This window comes from Aotus nancymaae, unplaced genomic scaffold, assembly GCF_030222135.1.
Source record: "Aotus nancymaae isolate 86718 unplaced genomic scaffold, 86718_ANA_hifiasm-v0.15.2.pri h1tg000016l, whole genome shotgun sequence".
In the NCBI taxonomy this organism is placed as follows: Eukaryota; Metazoa; Chordata; class Mammalia; order Primates; family Aotidae; genus Aotus; species Aotus nancymaae.
In genome coordinates, this window is record NW_026988428.1 from 63,802,577 (window position 1) to 63,826,146 (window position 23,570).

Consider the following 23,570-nt stretch of genomic DNA (forward strand, 5'->3'; position numbering starts at 1 on the left):
GGAAAGCTGGGACATGCCTGTTACCACATCCAGCACAGATATCTTGGTTAAAGTACAAGGACATAGAATGTACTACGTGCCTGTAAGCGTGGCATGTCTAACAACTACATAGGATAGGGCTTAACAAAGTTATTAGCACACTTATTCTTTAACAAGAAAGGAAACTTTAAAAAGGAACTTTTCTACTTCCCACAGGGATGAAGGAATGACTCAAATATGGAAGATACAGGGCTGAGGCAGGAGAATCGCTTGAATCCAGGAGGCACAGTTTGCAGTGAGCCGAGATGATGTCATTGCATTCCAGCCTAGTCCGACAGGAGCAAAACTCAGTCTCAAAAAAAAAAAAAAAAGGAAGATAGCCAGAGAGGGAGAGAAACAGCAAGGATAAGAAGGAACTTTTAGGTAAGAAGGAAAGCCAGGAAAAAAGGGGAGCTGGGACCAGATCGTGAGAGGAGGGAAAATAGGCTGATGGAAGAAAGGCCATACACGAGCTGGGGCCAACCCTTCCAGGGAGCAGCAAGAGCTCTCACCAGTGTGGTCATAACGTTTGGAATGAGGGTGTGAGCGACTGCGAATTCCCATCCCCCTTCTCATCCCAGCCTGATAGTAACACGCATTCTACGCCTAGCCTGGCTTTCTCACTCTCCCTCATCTCATTGTTTCAGAGGCCAAATCCGAAGTTATTTCCAGGGAGTGGCTCTGTTCACATCATTCTGCAGCCAAAGTAAGAACAGCATAAGAGGAGAGAGACATTCAGCAGCCAAAGGACTCGGCGGAAAGAGCAGAACACCATAGACAGTGAGTTGTGTGGTACCTAAAACTCTAAATAGATGGAGGGAATGTGTGTCTGTGTGTGTGTGTGTGTGTGTGAAAGGTCTGGAGAGGGACAATGGAGAATGTCACTGAACTTAGACTTGAGCAGACTTCCAAATAACCATGCAATTCAGATAAAGGAGACGCCAAGATGAGCAGATGATATGAAAAAGACAATCATATGAGAAAGGAAGATTTGACATAGGGGCGAAAGAGGCCAAAGGGTAGGGCCAAGTACGGACCGTGTAGAATGTAAAATTTCTTCTGACTTAGTAGAAGAGAATAATAAGAGCAAGAATAATGGTAAGTGACCAAAGAACAGATATGAGGGAGAAATGAATGTTAGGTGAAAGGTAAGAAAAGAAAGAAAAGGTTTGAGTCATAAGGGAAAATGAAGAAAGTTCCTGGGAAGACAAAAAGACAGGGACCCAGAGGCATCTTCCCCTGGCGCTGAAATGCAGATGTGCCTGTGAGCATCACATTCTCTGCTATGCCTACCACCCCTGTAGATATGCTGCTCTTGGGACCCAGGGTGCTGCTGTTTCTTGCTGCATTCATCATCCCCTCTGGTGAGTCCTTTCTTCTTTGCTCCCTAAACCCTCAACTCCCCAGCTATACATGTGTGTGGCAGGAGGTGGGATGGAATGAGGTCGAAGAGGAATAGCGGTGGAGATGCTTGGTATGGAGCTCTGGAATTCATATAAGAGAGAAGAAAATAACAGATTTTGTGTTAAGGAAAAATGGGCAGGAATGTGACAAGACTTCGGACTAGGGGAAAGGCCTCGTGAGAGTTATGAAACTAAGGTTCAACTAAGACACACACAAATGCATGTTAACCACCCAAAGAGGGTCACATATGTAAATAAATGAGCAAACAAATTGCAAAGCAAAAAAGAGGCTGATACACAAATGCAAACACAAACACAGAGGGACTACCTAGTAAGAAACTAGGCCTGGGCTGGGCGTGGTGGCCCACGCCTGTACTCCTAGCACTTTGGGAAACTGAGGCAGGAGGATCACTGAGACCAGCCTGGGCAACATAGTGTGACCTCGTCTCTGTTAAAAAAAAAAGAAGCAGGACTAAATTGAAATTTTGAAGAAGAACAGTGGGAATATATCTTCTAGTACCAGCATACATGCAGGTATATACACGTGCATGCAAAAAATATATGCCATACTGACACACAAGAGAAAAGTCATCTTCACAGATTTTCCAGAATCTGGCTAGAAGATGGGCCACAGAAAGTGAACTTTAGGCTTTAAAGATGTCCTACTCTATTTTTTTTCTTTTTCTTCCAATGCAGATTGAGAAAAATAATTCTTCTGCCTTGTTCACTAGCGTAGTTAGCGGGGAAGCCGTGGGGCGAGAAGGCAGGAAACACTAGAAGGGCTGCTGGGCCTCTCAGTGGAGCTGGACTCCATTTCTGGACAGGAATGTGGGTAAGAGGGCAGCAGGGTTTTGTTCTCAGGAACTTGTCTTTTTTTTTTTTTTTTAACCAACCAAACGCACAGCAGTGAAGGAACTTGTCTTTCTGAAGTGTTTCTACTCCTGTTGGTTTTGTTCATAGCACTAATGGTCTGAATAATTTTATATTGAGCTATATAGGAATAAGTCACAAAGATAAAGTGTACCCATCTCCATCGTTTTCTGATTTGTCTAATAAAAGAGTTATGAGGTATAGAGCTGCAGTCACTCACATCTCTTTTCTCTTTCCTTTGCTACAGATTGGATACTCCTGGGGGTCAACAGCCAACGAGGAGGTAGGTGAACCCTGTGAACCCTTGGATAGGGGTTCTGTTGGGGTTCTTATTAGGAAAATGTAGATGAATAGAGTTAAAGAATACTTCCTGCTTATCTATTGCTGCCAAAAAAAAGTATCTTTCCTACAACACAGAGATGCATTGCCAAAGTGTGAGAAATAGGATCAACTTCATGAGTTTCCACAATCCTGTTATCCCATTCATAAAAGCTTCTTGTGTGTGTGGTTTTAGACTACTGAAACACCTTCCCAATATCTCCTCTATGCCCATTTCTGTTTTTACTCTTCTCTATGCATCTCCTGTCTTATTCAGAAAATGCCATTAGTCCTTACAAAAATCATTCCTTACTCCATGTAACTGTGGAAAAATGAAAGACAGGGTAAAAAGTCTTCTCATGCCCATAATCCTAGCACTTTGGGACCCTGAGACAGCAGGGCCAGGAGTTCGAGACCAACCTGGGCGACACAGGGAGACCTCATCTCATAAAAAAAAAAAAAAAAAATTAAGCCTGTAATCCTAGCACTTTGGGAGGCCGAGGCAGGTGGATCACGAGGTCAAGAGATCGAAACCATCCTGGTCAACATGGTGAAACCCCGTCTCTACTAAAAATACAAAAAATGAGCTGGGCATGGTGGCGCGTGCCTGTAATCCCAGCTACTCAGGAGGCTGAGGCAGGAGAATTGCCTGAATCCGGGAGGCTGAGGTTGCGGTGAGCCAAAATCGCGCCATTGCACTCCAGCCTGGGTAACGAGTGAAACTCTGTCTCAAAAAAAAAAAAAAAAAAAGGCCGGGCGCGGTGGCTCAAGCCTGTAATCCCAGCACTTTGGGAGGCCGAGGCGGGTGGATCACGAGGTCAAGAGATCGAGACCATCCTGGTCAACATGGTGAAACCCCGTCTCTACTAAAAATACAAAAAAAAATTAGCTGGGCACAGTGGTGCGTGCCTGTAATCCCAGCTACTCAGGAGGCTGAGGCAGGAGAATTGCCTGAACCCAGGAGGCGGAGGTTGCGGTGAGCCGAGATCGCGCCATTGCACTCCAGCCTGGGTAATGAGCGAAACTCCGTCTAAAAAAAAAAAAAAAAAAAAAAAAAAAAAATTAGTCTGGTGTGGTGGCACATGCCTGTGGTTCTAGCTACTCAGGAGGCTGAGGCATGAGAATCGCTTGAACCTAGGAGGCTGGGGCTGCTGTGAGCCATGATCGTGCCATTGCATTCCAGCCTGGGCAACAGAGTGGGACTGACTCAAAAGAAAAAAAAAACTCAAAAAAATTAGAAAAAAAGAAGTCATGTCAGTACTAAGTGAAATTGTAGCACAACCAGGTAAAATCCAAAAGGTATTTTTCTGGTTTTTCTGCTTTTTATGTTTTTTTTTTTTTTTTTTTTTTTTGCTCACACCATTCTCCATAACAAAAATCCCAAAAGTGTGACTCCTAAAGGACCATTTCCTTCAGCTTGATGAAGAAAAGTCCATTCTGCCTCAAGGCATTCAACATAATTATAATTTTATCTCTTTATTTCTCCGAGCCCAGGAGAGTTAGAGGACAGACCACTACAGTATGCAACCTATTAATAGGGTCATAAAATCAATTTAGGGGGTCACAGCTGGTATTAGTTTTTAAAATGAATTAAGAAAGACCAAAACAAATATACCAGGATGCATTGCATGTGCTTTGCAAGAGTAAAGTTTTATTTCATAAAACTTTAATAGAACTTCTCTGAGTTTTCCATATATGTATACCAGGGTATGGTACAATATAATTTTCTTGCAGTGGGTCCTGGTACAGAAAATAAAAATATAAAAATATTTTTTTTCTGTTGGTAAAAATATCTGAATCCCAGAGTTTCTGAATCTAGATCAGATTTCAGCACCAGAAAAACTGAAAATCGGAATCCATTTTTCTGAACTGGTTAGAAACCAGTCTTGTATTATGACTTTAGATGCTTTTCTAGTAGAAATATCATAAAGTACGATGAATTGTCTTGCCTGGTGTGGTGGCTTATGTCTAATACCAATCACTTTGGGAGATTGAGGTGAGAGGATCACCTAAGGCCATGAGTTCGAGATCAGCCTGGGCAACATAGTGATACCCTCTCTCTCTCTCTCTCTTTTTATTTTTTTTTGAGATGGAGTTTTGCCCAGGCTGGAGTGCAATGGCATGATCTTGGCTCCCTGTAACCTCTGCCTGCTAGGTTCAAGTGATTTTCCTGCCTCAGCCTTCCAAATAGCTCGCATTACAGGCATGTGCCACTACACCTGTCTAATTTTTGTATTTAGTAGAGACGGGGTTTCACCATGTCAGTCAGACTGGTCACAAACTCCCAACCCCAGGTGATCCACCCACCTCCGCCTCCTAAAGTGTTGGGATTACAGGCCTGCGCCACTGTGTCCGGCCTGAGAACTTGTCCTTTTTTAAAAAAAAAGCCAGGTGTGGTGGTTTGCCGGTTGTCCTAGCTACTCAGAAGTTTGAGGTGGAAGTATTGCTTGAGCTGGGAGTTTGAGGCTGCAAATATGCTATGATGGCACCACTGTACTGCAGCCTGGGCAACAGAGTGAGATTCTATCTCAAAAAAGAAGAGGAAAAGAAAATATGTTAATATATGGCAGGGCGCGGTGGCTCACGCCTATAATCCCAGCATTTTGGGAGGCCGAGGCGGGTGGATCACAAGGTCAAGAGATCTAGACCATCCTGGTCAACATGGTGAAACCCCGTCTCTACTAAAAATACAAAAATTAGCTAGGCATGGTGGCGCACGCCTGTAGTCCCAGCTACTCAGGAGGCTGAGGCAGGAGAATTGCTTGAACCCAGGAGGCGGAGGTTGCAGTGAGCCGAGATCGCACCATTGCACTCCAGCCTGGGTAACAAGAGTGAAACTCCGTCTCAAAAAAAAAAAAGTTAATATTTCTTAAGAGAACTTCATGAATACTAGATAAAGTATTTGTATGGTGATAGCTCTTGGAAAAGTTGGTTAAACTGAGGTATATGCAGAAAAGCAGTACTCTGCCCTGAAATCCCAGAGACAGCTAGGATACATTCTTAAGCCCTCTGTTCTCCCATTGCTTTGCTCCTGTTTCTGTGAGTAGCTGGACTGCAATGTAGCTAGGCCTCTAGAGAAAGGGAACTGAGGATTGGGGTACACCCAGGAGAAGCTCTACTCCTCTCTTGCAGTCTCTAGAATGATTCAGGTTAGTGGTTTTTCAAATATCCTGTGGTATTGGAACAGACTTGGATTCCTTTTATTAAAGACTGTTCTCCTAATCAATGATGTTTGGCTTAAAAAAAAAATAAAGAATAAAGAATAAAAAGAATAAAAAATAAAGAATAAAGCCTCTAATGAGTGTTAAATATTAAGAGGCTTTTTTGGTCAAACCTAATGATTTTTTTTTTTTTTTTGAGACAGAATCTTGGTCTGTCCCAGGCGGGAGTGCAGTGGCACGATCTCAGCTCACTGCAACCTCTACCTCCTGGGTTCAATTGATTCTCCTGCCTCAGTCTCCTGAGTAACTGGGACTACAGGCACACACCACCAATGCCAAGCTAATTTTTTGTATTTTTAGTAGAGATGGGGTTTCACCATGTTGTCCAGGCTGGTCTTGAACTCCTGACCTCAAGTGATTTGCATGCTTTGGCCTCCCAAAATGCTGGAATTACAGGCATGAGCCACCAAAGACCGGCCAAATATGATGAATTTCTATCTGGAATTTAGAAAAAAGGATGAGGTAAGCAAGGGAAACTCCTACAAAATGCTTTATGTGTATTTTACCTTTTTTTACAATTATCTGTAACTCTGACATGCTTTATAAAAATGTATGTTCTCAGCAGATGTACACCTGATATTTATTAATATAATCTGAAGTTGAAAAAAGAAGTCAGGCTGGGCGTGGTGGCTCATGTCTGTAATCCCAGCACTTTGGGAGGCCAAGGTGATCAGATTACCTGAGGTCAGGAGTTCAAGATCAGCCTGACCAACATGGTAAAACCCCATCTCTACTAAAAACACAAAAACTAATTGGGCACGGTGGTGTACACCTGTAGTCCCAGCTACTCAGGAGGCCAAGGCAGGAGAATTGCTTGAACCCGGGAGGCGGAGGTTGCAGTGAGCCGAGATCATGCCACCACTGTACTCCAGCCTGGGTGACAGGGCGAGAGTCAGCCTCAAAAAAAAAAAAAAAAAAGTTAAAGGAAACTATGTGACTCTGCTGACCCCTAGTGGGTAGAATGGATTATGAATATAAGCTATTTACATTGAAGGGTAATGGCCGATGGAATGTTTGCTTAATATTTATTTATTCTTTTATTATTCTATTTTATTTCATTTTATTTTTGAGACGAGGTTTCGCTCTTGTTGCCCAAGCTGGAGTGCAATGGTGTAATCTTGGCTCACTGCAACCTCTGCCTCCCGGGTTCAAGTGATTCTCCTGCCTCAGCCTCCTGAGTAGCTGGGATTACAGGTGCATACCACCACACCTGGCTAATTTTTGTATTTTTAGTAGAGATGGGGTTTCACCATGTTGACCAGACTGGTCTTGAATTCCTGATCTTAGATGATCCGCCTGCCTGGGTCTCCCAGAGTGTTAGGATTACAGGCGTGAGCCACTGCACTGGGCCTGTTTGCTAAATATTTAAATGTTATTTGCTAAGAGAGTAGATTTCAGGTGCTCTTATTATACACATACAAAAAAGAAAACTAGTGAGGATATGGATATGTTAATTTGCTTGACTGTAGTAACCATTTCACTTTATACACGTCTATCAAAATGTCACCGTGGATACCTTAAATACATACAATATAATTTATATGTAAATTAAAAAATAAATATTAATGCTGTTTTGTTATTTTGATTTTTAAAGTAGACACCATTGGTTTTAGGAAGTGCTGTTATTTGCAGTTTCAGAAATAGTTTTCTCAGTTTATCCTAATATAATAGATTCCACCTTAAGACCTCGACCATTTTTATTTCTTTTCTTTTCTTTTTTTTTTTTTTTTTTGAGACGGAGTTTTGCTCTTGTTACCCAGGCTGGAGTGCAATGGCGCGATCTCGGCTCACGGCAACCTCCGCCTCCTGGGTTCAGGCAATTCTCCTGCCTCAGCCTCCTGAGTAGCTGGGACTACAGGCGTGCGCCACCATGCCTAGCTAATTTTTTTGTATTTTTAGTAGAGACGGGATTTCACCTTGTTGACCAGGATAGTCTCGATCTCTTGACCTCGTGATCCACCCGCCTCGGCCTCCCAAAGTGCTGGGATTATAGGCGTGAGCCACCACGCCTTGCCCCCATTTTTATTTCTTTTCCTCCTGCCTTTACTTTCCAACGATCAAATGCAAACCATTCTCTACTTACATTGGCATTTTCCCTCTACATTTTCACCTCACTTCTCAATGAGCATCAGAAAACCATCAACACGGTCGGGCACGGTGACTCACGCTTGTAATCCCAGCACTTTGGGAAACCAAGGTGGGTGGATCACTTGAGGTCAGGAGTTTAAGACCAGCCTGGTCAACATGGTGAAACCCTGTCTCTACTAAAAATACAAAAATTAGCCAGGTGTGGTAGTGTGCACCTATAATCCCGTCTACTCGGGAAGCTGAGTCACAAGAATCACTTGAACCTGCATGGAGGTTCCAGTGAGCCAAGATTGGCCACTGTACTTCAGCCTGGGTCACAGAGTGAGGCTTTTAAAAAAAAATTAATACTACCTTTTATGAATACTCAAAAGCATATCAGCAAATTTATACCCAATGATATCAGAATTATGAATGTCAGCATTGCAATGTCTTTGGTATAGCCAATTTCATTTTAAATAAGTATTGCAAAGAAGTCATCAATGGATTGCGATTGTAGTAAGCAATCAAGGAAAAACAATTGTGGGATACTCAACTCAGCTGGGCACTATGCTACACAATTTAACTTATTGGAAGTGCAAGGGTGGCAGGGGACAGAGATTCTCAGAAAATGCTTTCTAATTTTGTTTTCAGACGATGTGACTCCAGTGACTCCAGAAACGTTCACAGAAGATCCTAGTAAGCTACACTTTTTTTAAAAAATTGCTGTTTTATTGGGATAGATGGATTGAGGGTCATGTCTATAGAAAGAAAAATAAAGACTTTAAAAGTGTTGGTGAATGCTTTGAGCTCATGCAGAGCTCTGATGTCACCTTAGATGCCAGCATCTCTGTACCCATGCCCAATCTTTTTTTTCTTTTTTGAGACAGAGTCTCACTCTGTCACCCAGGCTGGATTGCAGTGGTGCGATCTCGGCTCACTACATCCTCCACCATTGGGGTTCAAGCGATTCTTCTGCTCAGTCTCCCGAGTAGCTGGGACTACAGGCGCGTGCCACCACGCCTGGCTAATGTTTTTGGTATACTTAGTAGAGACAGGGTTTCACTGTGTTAGCCAGGATGGTCTCAATCTCCTGACCTTGTGATCTGCCTGCCTCGGCCTCTCAAAGTGCTGAGATTACAGGCGTGAGCCACAGTGCCCAGCCACCCATGCCCAATCTTATTCTCTCTTCCATTTCTTTCTGTGATAGTCCCTCATCTGCCTGAGTCCACATGCTTTTGCTTCAGCCTTTCTTGCATCCTTTGAGATTAACATCCCTTTATCCTGCTTTCCTTAGCTACTTTTCCTAACTGAAATTTTTTTCATTCCTTGTCATGTGTCTTTGCAGATCTGGTGAATGATCCCGCTACAGATGAAACAGGTGAGATTTACCGTAGGCTTTTTTAAAAAAAATGGCATAGTTCTTGTTAATTTCACAATATTTATTCCAGCTCTTGAATTTATTCTGTGCTTTTATCTTTTTTTTTTGAGATGACGTTTCACCATGTTGGCCAGGCTGGTCTTGAACTCCTGACCTCAGGTGATCCACCCACCTCGGCCTCCCAAAGTGCTAGGATTACAGGCGTGAGCCACTGCGCCCGGCCCTTATCTTTGTTGTTGTTGTTGTTGTTTGTTTTTGAGAGGGAGTCTCACTCTGTTGTCCAGGCTAGAGTGCAGTGGCGTAATTTCAGCTCGTGACAACCTCTACTTCCTGGGTTCAAGGGTTCAAGTACTTCTCCTTCCTTGCCTTCTGAGTAGCTGGGATTACAGGCATCCACCACCATGCCCGACTAAGTTTTATTTATTTATTTATTTATTTATTTATTTTGAGACGGAGTTTCACTCTTGTTACCCAGGCTGGAATGCAATGGCGCGATCTCGGCTCACTTCAACCTCCGCCTCCTGGGTTCAGGCAATTCTCCTGCCTCAGCCTCCTGAGTAGCTGGGACTAACAGGACTACAGGCATGAGCCGCTGTGCCCAGCTGATTCTGTGTTTTGAGTAGAGATGGGGTTTCACCATGTTGACCAGGATGGTCTCGATCTCTTGACCTCGTGATCCACCCGCCTCAGCCTCCCAAAGTGCTAGGATTACAGACGTGAGCCACTGCGCCCGGCCCAGTTTTGTATCTCTAATAGACACAGAGTTTCACCATGTCAGCCTAGCTAGTCTTGAACACTTGGCCTCAGCCCCGCAAAGCACTGGGATTACAGGCGTGAGCCACCTCGCCCAGCCTGCTTTTATCTTTGGATAGAGATGCTGTGAAAGTGTTGTCACAGTGACAGTGCTGATTTTTTTTTTCTATCTTTTTTTTTTTTTTGAGACAGAGTTTCGCTCTTGTTACCCAGGCTGGAGTGCAATGGCGCGATCTTGGCTCACCGCAACCTCCGCCTCCTGGGTTCAGGCAATTCTCCTACCTCAGCCTCCTGAGTAGCTGGGATTACAGGCACGCGCCACCATGCCCAGCTAATTTTTTGCATTTTTAGTAGAGACGGGGTTTCACCATGTTGACCAGGATGGTCTCGATCTCTTGACCTCGTGATCCACCCGCCTCAGCCTCCCAAAGTGCTGGGATTACAGGCGTGAGCCACTGTGCCCTGCCTTTTTTTTTTGAGACAGAGTCTAGCTCTGTAGCCCAGGCTGGAGTGCGGTGGCGCAACCTCAGCTTGCTGCAACCTCCGCCTCCTGTGTTTAAGTGATTCTCCTGCCTCAGCCTCCTGAGTAGCTGGGATTACAGGCACCCACCACCATGCTAATTTTTGCATTTTTAGTAAAGATGGGGTTTTACCATGTTGGACAGGCTAGTCTGAAAGAACTCCTGGTCTCAAGTGATCCACCCACCTCAGCCTCCCAAAATTCTGGGATTACAGATGTGAGCCACTGCACCCCACCCAGGACTAATATTCTTTTTTTGTTTTGTTTTGTTTTTTGAGATGGAGTCTTGCTCTGACTCCCAGGCTGGAGTGCAGTGGTGAGATCTCAGCTCACTGCAACCTCTGCCTCCCAGGTTCAAACAATTCTCCTGCCTCAGCCTCCCGAATAGCTGGGATTACAGGCATGCCACCATGCCCGGCTAATATTTTGTATTTTTAGTAGAGATGGGGTTTCACCATGTTAGCCAGACTGATCTCAAACTCCTGACCTCGTGATCTGCCCACCTTCGCTTCCCAAAATGCTGAGATTACAGGCATGAGCCACTGCACCCGGCCTAGGACTAATATTCTTTAAAAAGTTTCATAATTATTTCAATTAATTGTATCCTGTTATACACAAAACACAAACCCAGCCATAGCCTTGCCCTTTCCATGGTATCTGCATTCTCCCTTTTACTCTGCCTTATGTTTGCAATTCGAAGCTCTCCTCATACCTGCTGTTTTGTGTCTTTTCAGTTCTGGCTGATATTGCACCTTCCACAGATGACTTGGGTGAGTGCAGATCTGGTACACCAGGGCCATCAGGGCCATTCTAGGCTTTCTCCAGAGTCCATTCTGGATGATATGCAGCTGCCAAAGGATCCTAAATAGACAGGATGACAGTTTACATGGCACATTTTTCCAGTAGTTCAATTCAAATTGATGACATTGTTGAACACCCAACAAGCAGGAACTGTGCTAATCTTTCTCTCAAGTTTCAAGACTTGATGGGTAAAGGCAAGATAAAAGTATAAACACATGTTCTGGAAGATAAGGGTTAGAAGTAACCCCTGCTTTGACCAACTTTTTTTTTTTTTTCTTTTTTGAGACGGAGTCTTGCTCTTGTTGCCCAGGCTAGAGTGCAATGGCCCTATCTCGGCTCACTGCAACCTCTGCCTCCTGAGTTCAAGTAATTCTCCTGCCTCAGCCTCCTAAGTAGCTGGGATTACAGGCACCCACCACTATGCCTGGCTAGTTTTTAAATTTTCAATAGAGATAGGGTTTTGCCATGTTGGTCAGGCTGGTCTTGAACTCCTGACCTCAGGTGATCCACCTGCCTTGGCCTCCCAAAGTGCTGGGATTACAGGCATGAGCCAGTGGGCCCAGCCTCAGCTGAATTTTGAAAGAAGAATTGAAGAAAACCAGGAGGTCAAGGAGGGGATGGACATTCCAGCCAGAGGGAACAGCATGTTTACAGATATAAAAGCGGCTGGGTGCAGTGGCTTATGCCTGTCATCCTAGTACTTTGGGAGACCGAGGCAGGCGGATCACCTGAGGTCGGGAGTTCAAGACCAGCCTGACCAACATGGAGAAACCCCCGTCTCTACTAAAAAAATACAAAATTAGCTAGGCATGGTGGCACGTGCCTGTAATCCCAGCTACTCAGGAGGCTGAGGTAGGAGAGTTGCTTGAATCTGGGAGGCGGAGGTTGCCGTGAGCCGAGATCACACCATTGCACTCCAGCCTGGGCAACAAGAGCGAAACTCTGTCTCAAAATAAAATAAAATAAAGATGTAAAAGCAAAGGGAGTTTGGCCCATGAGGGAAACTGAGGTTTTTGTTGTTGTTGTTTTTTTTTTTGGACAGCTAGAGAAAAAAACTATATGGGCCAAGTGGTAGGAAGTGAGAAAAGGAGAGAGAAGCTACATTTTTGTTTGTTTGTTTGTTTGTTTTGAGGCAGAGTACTCTATTGTCCAGGCTGGAGTGCAATGGCACGATCCCAGCTCATTGCAACCTCAGCCTCACATGTAGCTGGGATTATAGGCATGCACCACCATGCTCAGCTATTTTTCTGTATTTTAGTAGAGACAGGGTTGCTATTAAAATACAAGTTTCTACTAAAACTTGAGAACTGACCTCAAGTTATCTGCCTCCTTGTCCTCCCAAAGTGCTGAGATTATAGGTAGCTAGATTATTTTTTAATAAATCATTATCGAAAACCTGCTACTAGGTGCCAAGGATATAAAAGTGAACAAAACTGATTTTCTTCTATTAGACATCTTTCGTGTAATATACAAGATAGACAACTTTATTCAGTTTCACAAAATTCTATAATTAGGGTAAGCAAGAGAAGTTATGGAAGACACAGAAAGAGTTTTTGGCTAGGTTCAGTGCTAGGGGTGAGAAAAGGCTTTTTCTGGAGGGCATATTTGACTAAGCTGCTTCCTGAAAGACGAGTAGAAGTGAATCAAGTGGATAGAAGAGGGAAGAGCTTTTAGGTAAGGAAGACAATATAAATTAAAAAGTGTATGGTGGACATGAAAACCAACCAGAGAGACATTTATGCAAAGTAGGATTATAATTAGATTTGTGCATTGGGAAGATCATGCCCCACCTCCACATCCGCTATTGTACTCCCAGGGCAGTGTGGATAACTTTACTTGACCATGATTGCCTGGAAGCGGGAAAACCAGCAAGGCTACTGCTGCAGTGTTGCCAATAAAAGATTCTGGCACATGAGTTAATTAGCAAGGTGTGGCGTCATGCACATGTAATCCCAGCTACTCAGGAGGCTGAGGCAGGAGAATTGCTTGAACCTGGGAGATGGAGGTTGCAGTCAGCCGAGATCACGCTGATGTACTCCAGCCTGCGAGACAGAGCGAGACTCCGTCTGTATATAAATAAATAAATAAATGAATAAATAAATAGAAGCTGGCCTGAATCAAGGTAGAGATAGTGAGAACCAAATGTGAGCTATAAGGGAGAGCAGATTGCTGAGATGACTAGATGTAGCTACTGGGTGGATGTTGGTCTCATTCACTGAAGAATAGAATTGGTGAAGGGAAAGATAATTAAGTCAGTTTGAGATACGTTGAATATGAAGGATCTTTGAAAAATTCAAGAACTCTTCCATAAAATGGCAGTTGGATTTATAGGTCTGGAGCTTAGGAGAGAGATGGGATTGAAAATATGGTTTGATAATTATCAGCATATAGACTTGGCTTAAAACCATGAGATAAATGAGATATCATAACATACTTCCTAGTATTGTATTTGCAACACTTCCAGTGACATTTTCCCTGGTAACACCCCTGACTAGTCGATTCATCTAACTCCTTGACTTGTTCTTCATTCTGTGAACAAGGCCCATGTTAAATTTGCTCCTAGGTTAGGATGACCCTCAATATTCTTGACACGAAGTCTACCTCTGTCACCTAGGCTGGAATGCAATGGTATGGTCTTGGCTTACTGCAGCCTCCGCCTCCTGGGTTCAAGCAATTCTCCTGCCTCAGCCTCCTAAGTAGCTGGGATTATAGGAGCACATCACAACACCCAACTAATTTTTGTATTTAAAAAAATTTTATTTGTTTTTATTTATTGTTTTTGAGATGGAGTCATACTCTGTCACCCAGGCTGGAGTGCAATGGCATGGTCTCGGCTCACTGCAACCTCTGCCTCTCAGATTCAAGTGATTCTCCTGCCTCAACATCCCAGGTAGCTGGGACTACAGGTACATACCACCACGCCCAGCTAATTTTTGTATTTTTAGTAGAGACGGGGTTTCACTGTGTTGGCCAGGCTGGTCTTGAACTTCTGACATCATGATCCACCTGCCTTGGCCTCCCAAAGTGCTGGGATTACAGGTGTGAGCCATCACTCCCAGCCAATTTTTGTATTTTTAGTAGAGATGGGGTTTCACCGTGTTGGCCAGCCTGGTTTTGAACTCCTGACCTCAAATGATCCACCCGCCTTGGCCTCCCAAAGTGCTGGGATTACAGATGTGAGCCACCATGCCCAGCTGACCCTCATTATTCTTTACCCAACAACATTTATCAGAAGAATTCATGATGATGTATGTAATCTACAGAAAATAAAATTTCCCTTTTAAGGAAGAGCTTGTACAGGATAATAATCTTTTCTCTCCTAAGTTCTAAAAGACGCTCCTCTGGGCATACAGCTCTTTGGCTTGTGTTCCTACTAAATTTGCTTCTTGTCAACAATACAGAGATACTCACAATACACTGAATTTCTCAACTCTTTAGAAAGGAAAGGAGAAAGGAAAAAATTCCCATCCTACCTCCTAATCTCTTCAATTTTGTGGAGCAAATCAGCCCAATAAGGTTTTCTTTTAGAAGTTGCTAAGAATTATACATTAATTTGCTCCCTATTTACGGGACTCCAAGCAGGACCCAAGGGAGGCAGCATGGCAATTACATCGGTAGTAACTTCTAGAATTGGTAATAATGGAATAAAATTTCTGCCTTTCAGCCTCCCCTGGTGATAAAAATGCCACTGCAGGTATGATTGCCACTTGCATGTCATCTTACGCCTTTTTTCTTCCTGTGGATTCCTTATCTCCTTGTTTTTTGGGGGGTACTTGGTACATTTTCTAGTTTACTTCCAATTATTTCTCAGAGTATTAGTATTAGTATTCTTCGCTTTCTTATTCCTTTTTTTTTTTTTAAATGAGCGTCTTTCATAAAAATCATGAGGAAAGAATGGAATGAATGTTGCGTGGTCCCCAGATAGCCCTCTCCCTAAAATACCCTTGGACTTTATTTGGTGGTTAGTGGCTTGGGAAGTGAAATAAATTTAACTGCAAGGACTCCATATTACCATAGATATCATGTTAAAATTGCTTTCCTAATGTACTGATAATCCTGCTATATTGCTAGGGTTGAAAACTACTGGAACAGAGAAATAGCAACCTGCCTAAGAAATTTTATGTTTTCAGAATGGGATTATCAGCATTTACATTTTATGTATAAATATATATATAGTAATATATATATTAAATATATAATATATAAATAGATATAATTGTATATAATATATATAAATGTACATAATATATAGTTGTGCTGATGCACAGAGTACATATATGTACATTTCAACAATGCATTCATCATTTTATACATATATATATGTATAAATTTTTTTTTGAGATGTAGTCTTGCTCTGTCACCCAGGCTGGAGTGCAGTGGCATAATCTCAGCTCACTGCAACCTCTGCCTCCCAGGTTCAAGCAATTCTCGTGCCTCAGCCTCCCAAGTAGCTGGGATTACAGGCGTGCACCACCACTCCTGGCTAATTTTTGTATTTTTAGTAGAGACAGCGTTTAACCATGTTGGCGAGGCTGGTCTCAAACTCCTGACCTGAAGTGATCCACCCGCCTCAGCCTCCTAAAGTGCTGGAATTACAGGCATGAACTATTGCACCCAGCCTATTTTATATTGGATAATCCTAGAAAGACTTTATCCCTAGAAGTGCTCCCAGAGATTATTTTATCCACTTCTCCTTCCAAGTAGACTTCATTTAGTCAATTTCTTCTTGCTCTGTTTTTGGTGAGCAGAAAGGATGTAGCCCAATTTATAATGATTCTCTGCAGAGATTACTCTGTATTTTTTCCTACTCTATCTCTCTTTCCCAATTCCTTTAATCCTTTGTTTATGCTGCTTCTATTTGGACCTCCTTATTTTTTGTGTTGGGTTCTTCAGAGTGCTGGGATGAGAAATTTACTTGCACAAGGCTCTACTCTGTGCGTCGGCCAATTCAACTATGCATTCATCAGTCATGCTTCATCAGGTAAGGGATCCCAGAATGCCAAAAAACATCTTCCATGGTAGTATTTTTGTGTTGGTAACTATTTAATGAGCACCCGCTATGAAATTGCAAACTTTAACGGGGCGAAAGTTGTTAGCACAACCCTCCTAGTTATTCCTGAATGTGCCAACCAGAACCTGGAGTCTGGACTGAGGTATACAAAGAATAGGCAAGTGGTAAGTGAAGGTGAGGGCTGGAGGAAGAAGAGTCACGAGGGCAACACTGGCATGCTCCATTAATTACCTGATAGAAGGAGGCAGAAGCAACCCAACTCTAAGGTAGAAAATAGTGGGGAGGAATATTAAGCCTGACTCTAGGTGGAGTGGGCAAAGTGTCACTAAGAACAATAATGAAAACAATGGCCTTTGCAACAACTCGGATGGAGCTGGAAGCCATTATTCTAAATGAAGTAAGTAAACAATGGAAAACCAAATGTTGTCTCTTCTCACTTATAAGTGGGAGCTAAACTATGAGAAGGCAAAAGCATAAGAATGATATCATGGACTTTGGGGACTCAGGGGAAAGGGTGGGAGAAGATGAGGGATAAAAGACTACATATTGGGTACAGTGTACACTGCCAGGTAGGGGTGAACCAAAACCTCAGAAATCACCACTAAAGAACTCATCTATGTAAATGAAAACCAAAAACTATTGAAATGAAAATTTAAAAAATAGAAGAGTAATTAATACCATTCCCTCCCTTATTTTCCCCCAGTGTGTGTGGGGAAAATGTCTGAAATACTTAAGGAAATCCATCTGGGGAAGAGCAGATAGGGGAAAGTGGGGAATACGAGAGTTGAAGAGGCATCCCAGACCCAGGTTAGTGCTTCTCTCAAGGCTTTCTTCCATCTCCTTCCTTGCCTATGACATTGGGACGTCTGCAGGTTTCGACGTATGTACGTTGTCAACAAGGAGATCTGCTCCCGTCTTGTCTGTAAGGAACACGAAGCTATGAAAGGTAAGATGATGTCTGGATGTTTATTGGGGAGAAGTAGTTATGAGAGGGGTAAATAGGGACATGATATGAATATATCCAAAGTCTGGTATTGGAGAAGGGGTTTAGGCTATCCCCTTAGATTCCATCAGCTCCTGCTGGAAGTTATCCCAAATAAACAATCTATGTAAAGCCGTGTGCCTGATATAGAAACACAACCCTAAGAAAAGTACCCCTAGATCCCTTTCCTACTAGATTGTAACCCCACAGTGTCTCTTATTTAGAGAGCTTTCTGACACTCCAGCTGTTTTAAAGATCATTCACTGGGGTTCTAGGGAAAATTTCAAATCGGCCATTATAGATAATAAACACTGCTAGTCCGCAACCATGTTCATAATTAAAAATAAAACAGCCGGGCGTGGTGGCACATGCCTGTAGTCCCAGCTACTCGGGAGGCTGAGGTGGGAGGATCGCTTGAGCCCAGGAGTTCTGGGCTGTAGTGTGCTATGCCAATCGGGTGTCCGCACTAAGTTCTGCATCTATACGGTGACCTCCCGGGAGCGGGGGACCACCAGCTTGCCTAAGGAGGGGTGAACCGGCCCAGGTTGGAAACAGAGCAGGTCAAAACTCCCGTGCTGATCAGTACTGGGATCGCGCCAGTGAATAGCCACTGCACTCCAGCCTGAGCAACATAGCGAGACCCCGTCTCTAAAAATAAATAAATAAATAAAATAAAAATAAAAATAAAACATACACACGCACATGCCCACGCACTAATTTGGAGGCAATAAGGTTTGGATAGGGGCTATAAATAAAAAATAGATGGGACATTTAGAAATCAGCTACGTTATAAATAGTTTACCAATTCCGGGAACAATGTACATTTCTTACTGTGACATTTCAGGTAGAAGAAGGTAGAAAGATGTTATAGAACCAATTACAAGGGCCCAAAACGTGTGGTTATAGACCTTACGTGGTGGGAACAAAGATACCTCTCACTTTCCCCGTGGCCAGCCCCTAATGATGGCTGTGGTTGGTGAAGACACCACAGACAAAGCCATTTCTGACTCTGCAGCCCGCTTTGCGCTGAGCTCCTGAGTAAGAGCTGTAGTTAACTTCGCAGAAGGAAACTTGCTGTATGCCCCCATTGGCTTTGTGCAAGCCACCTGCAAGGGAAGCACCTTGCGATTGAGGATGAGTATTTGGGACTCTAGGCACTTTCAAGTATCTCAGGGGATTTACTAAAGTTAGCTATTTGCCCATAGTAAGCATGTAAATGTATAACGAATGATTGGACCTCATTTTTCTATTTAATAGATCCATGATTAGAAGAATTGGCAGCTGAATATATAAAGGAAACTAACATTTACTGGTCACCTGTGCTAGGTTCTTTGCATACATGATTTCATTTTAATATTCAGAAATATACTGTTGAGGTAGGTATTTTAATTCTCATTTTACAGAAAGGGATAGTGAGGTTTACAAAATTTCAGAAACTTTCTAGGAAGTAGTAAATAGCTAGAGTAAGTAGCAGAGCTGGTTGAAACCCAGATCTTTCTCTCTCCAACCTTTACACTACACCACACTGCAAAGTTTTCTCTATTCCTTAAAACAAGAGCCTCTGTTATCTTCCTGCATTCTCTTCCCTTCATGTCCTTCTTCTCTTCTAGATGAACTTTGCCGTCAGATGGTTGGTCTGCCCCCTAGGAGACTCCGTCGCTCCAATTACTTCCTACTTAATCCCTGTGAAAATGTGGATTTGCAGAAACCCAATGGTCTGTGATCATCGAAAAAGAGGAAAGAAGAAAAAATATGTGGGTGAGAGGAAGGAGAATTTCCTTCTTCTTTAACCACTGACAGCTAACCTATAGACAGTATTTCTTAAACCAATCCTTTTGCAATGCCCAACTTTACCCCTACTCTCTAATTTTTCACCCAAACTGATAACATTTATCTCATTTTTTTGCACTTAAAATATAAAGTCTATATTATTGCATAAATTTGCTGCTTCTCAATATCATAGACGAATAGATGATGACTATATATGGCTTAAATACAAACATTCTATGTACAATTTCAAGGGAGAATAAACTTTAGGTTAATTATCTTTACTATTGAATCTGTCTGATATAGATCTTAGGATTGAAGAAGTTATCCTTGTCTATTTCAGCTAACCATATAACTTCATTTATTTTCCTCACAAGCGTTTCCTAGATTAACTCCCCATATTTACATGTTCCTCTTTACTCTTATTTTAACTATTTTGCTGGCTTGCCTGAAAATTTGGCTGGCAAGTATTCCTTATGAGACAGATCATGGTAATTTTTATAGTCCTGGAAGATTCTGCAACACAGCTAAGAATTATACAATCCTACTAGCAACATATAGGACCCAAAATGTCTTCTGTTAAGCTCAGAGGCTGAGGCTAAAGCATGAGGACTATGCCAGATATAGAACTTGGACTCATAATTCCTGATTCAATTTTTCATGCAGTTGTCCAGTTGGGAAGTAAGGCTGGAAAGTAAGTCTCATTTACTGATTCGTTTATGGTGGCACTGGGGTTAACCCACCTCCACAAAGTAAATTAGACAGCTTCATGTGAAACCATACCATTGTTTGGCATTTCTTTGAGTTGCGACTTCGTTCATCCTCATGACTTACCAAGTGCACAGTAGAATTACTATGCAAATGGCTTCCACAATATCCTAATTGGGGCTAAGAAGGGCATTCAGACTTGAATTTTAATAGGCAGACAGAAAGTGTGCCTAATGGTTAATATGAAAGAGTGAAAGAAACACAATATTCAGACAACCCACATTCTTATACTGGCTCTAGAAGTCACCAGGTAGCCTTGGATAAGTCATTTTCCTTCATTAGGTCCTGGTATAATGTTATCTTTAAAATGAGAAGGTTAAATTTATACTAGTTCTTCCAGGCACAGTGGCTCACACCTGTAATCCCAGAAATTTGGGAGGCTGAGGCAGGTGGATCACTTGAGTTCAGGAGTTTGAGACCAGCCTGACCAACATGGTGAAACCCCATCTCTATAAAAATACAAGAATTAGCTGGGCATGGTGGCGGGAGCCTGTAATCCCAGCTACTTGGGAGGCTGAAGCAGGAGAATCACTTGAACCTGGGAGGCAGAAGTTGCAATGAGCCAAAATTGCACCATTGCACTCCAGCCTGGGTGACAAGAGCGAGAGTCCATCTCAAAAAAATAAAATAAAAAATATTTATATATTCGTAGTTCTGAGATTTCTTTTAATTCTATGACTCTCTGGATTTAATGCATTATTCATATTTCTTGAAGCTTAGGTACAGTCTAATTCACACCAACCATATCTGCTTTATCCTAGGTAAGGATAGCAATCCACAATTTAACAGAACAAAATATCATTATAACAAATGACAAATTATATATTATGAATCCTCTGTCTGAAAAACTCCATAATTTTCTATAAAAACCAATGGAATTCAAACAGGAACTAGGATACAAGTTACATATGACAGTGGAGGTTGTGTTCCTTTTATATTGCTGAGAAAACTAGTTAAATGATCAGATTCTTGCTGTTAAGAAACAATTTAGTTTAATGGGATCTGTACAACTGATTAAAAAGAAATGCTAGAAAAAGCCCCAAAGCATATAATCTCTACTCCTTACAGTCTCTAGAATTAAATGTACTCATTTAGACAGACACACTAAATGCATATTGTAGCCACTTTAGAGAAATCTTGTAGGCACAGTTTTCAAGAATCATTTTAAGAATCTCTTCATGAACTTGACCCTCCTACTCCACATTGCAACATTTCCATCAGACAGCACCTCAATTTCAGTATTATGTATGTTCCAAATTAAACATTTAAAAATACTTTTTCCCAATTTATTTCTCAGAATAAAATGTCTTTTGTTCTGGTTCTTTTCCTCTTTTCTTTTATGTTGACAAAAAAAAGGCACGAATTTATGCACTTTTATTCCGCTTTAAAAAATGAGTATTGGCCTGGCACGGTGGCTCACGCCTGTAATCCCAGCACTTTGGGAGGCCGAGGCGGGTGGATCACGAGGTCAAGAGATCGACACCATCCTGGTCAGCATGGTGAAACCCCCGTCTCTACTAAAAATACAAAAAATTAGCTGGGCATGGTGGCGCGTGCCTGTAATCCCAGCTACTCAGGAGGCTGAGATAGGAGAATTGCCTGAACCCAGGAGACAGAGGTTCCGGTGAGCTGAGATCGTGCCATTGCACTCCAGCCTGGGTAACAAGAGCGAAACTCCGTCTCGAAAAAAAAAAAAAGAACCTGGGAGGCGGAGGTGGCAGTGAGCTGAGATCTCACCACTGCACTCCAGTCTGAGTGACAGAACAAGACTGTCTCAAACAAAAAAAGAAAAAGAAAAAAAGAATACCAATATCGCTCAAATGTCTCTCTTATGCTATCTTCTATTCGTTCCTTCACTCCCCAACTTTACTATCGGTTCCCCAGCACTCCAAATGTATTTATACTCCTCCAGATGTGGCCCTGTTTTTCTTTTCTGTCCCCTGCAAGTGTGACAGTCTTGCTTGGTGAAGTTTCATGCTTTACTCACTTCTCTTCTGTGTGATCAAATTTCTGTGTTGCCATTTCTCATCGTTCTTATGTTCTCTACGCTTTTAAACTCTTCTTCTTATTTATTTATTTATTTATTTATTTATTTATTTTTTTGAGACGGAGTTTCGCTCTTGTTACCCACGCTGGAGTGCAATGGCGCGATCTCGGCTCACCGCAACCTCTGCCTCCTGGGTTCAAGCAATTCTCCTGCCTCAGCCTCCTGAGTAGCTGGGATTACAGGCACGCGCCACCATGCCCAGCTAATATTTTGTATTTTTAGTAGAGACAGGGTTTCACCATGTTGACCAGGATGGTCTCGATCTCTTGACCTCGTGATCCACCCGCCTCGGCCTCCCAAAGTGCTGGGATTACAGGCGTGAGCCACTGCTCCCGGCCTAAACTCTTCTTATTATGTAAAACAAATTCTAACCTTCTTTCCATCCTTTCCACATCCTGACAAAGCCTTATTTCCCCCTCTGACTTTCCACTGAGAGAGGGAGGTCCCAGATCAAGTTTCAGGTGGTTGTTTTTGGTCCCAGCTGCTTCCCTTCGTACCCTCCCCACTGGCGGAAATTCCATTACCTCCCTTAGTTGTTGTTTACCCTGTTCCGTCTCAGGTCCCTGATAATCTTGTTTCCTCTCCTGCTCCCTCCCAGGAAAGAATCTGGAAAACTTTTACTCTCTCTCTCTCTCTCTTTTTTTTTTTTTTAAAGAAGATGCGGGGTTGGGTGCTGTGGCTCATGCCTGTAATCCCAGCACTTTGGGAGGCTGAGGCAGGTGGATCACCTGAGGTCAGGAGTTCAAAACCAACCTGGCCAACAAGATGAAACCTGGTCTCTACTAAAGATACAAAAAAAATTAGCCAGGTGTGGTGGTGGGTGCCTGTAATCCCAGGTACACAGGAGGCTAAGATAGGAGAATCACTTGAACCTGGGAGGCAGAGGTTGCAGTGAGCCGAGATAGTGCCACTGCATTCCAGCCTGGGCAACAACAGTGAGACTCCATCTAAAAAAAAAAAAAAAAAAAAAAAGATTTGGAAGAGTTGTTTTTTAAAATACAAAAATTCAGCTGGGCTTTTAATAAAAAGCAATTTTTTTTTTTTAGAGATGGGTTTTCACCATGTCAGCCAGGAAGGTCTCTATCTCTTGACCTCATGATCCGCCCGCCTTGGCCTCCCAAAGTGCTGGGATTACAGGCGTGAGCCAACACGCCCGGCCTGAAAAGCCATTTTCTAAACTGAAATAATGGATCTTCAATGTTAGAATTAATGAATTTAGTAAAAATATCATTAGGTATTGAATGCCTTCCCGGTATCCTGAAGATAGTGGCCTCATCTACCTACTCATAAAGATTCACCCTTATTTTCTCTTCTCGGATTGAGTTGATTCTACTCTGAGCCTTCTTCCATATTCCATGCTTATGATTCAAGAAAATTCTCTGTTCTCCTTAAATGAACACATTCTGGAAATTCAACTGTGTGTCCTACTCACTAAATAGAGTTCTATGCACACTTCTTCTCAGTATTGTTTTGACTCACAGCAAGGAGTGCAAACCCCAGCTGGTCTCCCAACTTCTGAGTCTTACTTTGATGACATATACAGCAGTATATGTTGCTAGACACAAGCTCCTCCCTTCTCTGCTTCGGGGTACTTGTGGCCAAACCTAGATGTCTAACCAACCACTTTACCCCTGGTCAGAAGGCAC

General features: G+C 42.6%; 1 protein-coding gene across 1 annotated transcript; it reads left to right on the forward strand.

The window, feature by feature from the left end:
• The first annotated feature begins 334 nt into the window (after nt 1-334).
• Nucleotides 335-19,891, forward strand: MFAP5 (microfibril associated protein 5). Its single transcript, XM_064377459.1, has 11 exons — nt 335-402; nt 666-798; nt 1,323-1,382; nt 2,539-2,574; nt 8,549-8,593; nt 9,243-9,275; nt 11,283-11,318; nt 15,014-15,043; nt 16,243-16,330; nt 17,233-17,306; nt 18,953-19,891. The coding sequence occupies exons 3-11, from the start codon at nt 1,325-1,327 to the stop codon at nt 19,063-19,065; spliced, it is 513 nt and encodes a 170-aa protein (XP_064233529.1). The 5' UTR covers nt 335-402; nt 666-798; nt 1,323-1,324; the 3' UTR covers nt 19,066-19,891.
• Nucleotides 19,892-23,570: the final 3,679 nt, after the last annotated feature.

Coding starts and splice junctions, on each gene's coding strand:
- MFAP5 (XM_064377459.1), top strand. CDS start 1,325: ATGCTGCTCTTGGGACCCAGGGTGCTGCTGTTTCTTGCTGCATTCATC. Junction 2,575..8,548: donor GGTCAACAGCCAACGAGGAG/GTAGGTGAACCC, acceptor TTTTGTTTTCAG/ACGATGTGACTCCAGTGACT. Junction 16,331..17,232: donor CATCAGTCATGCTTCATCAG/GTAAGGGATCCC, acceptor GGACGTCTGCAG/GTTTCGACGTATGTACGTTG.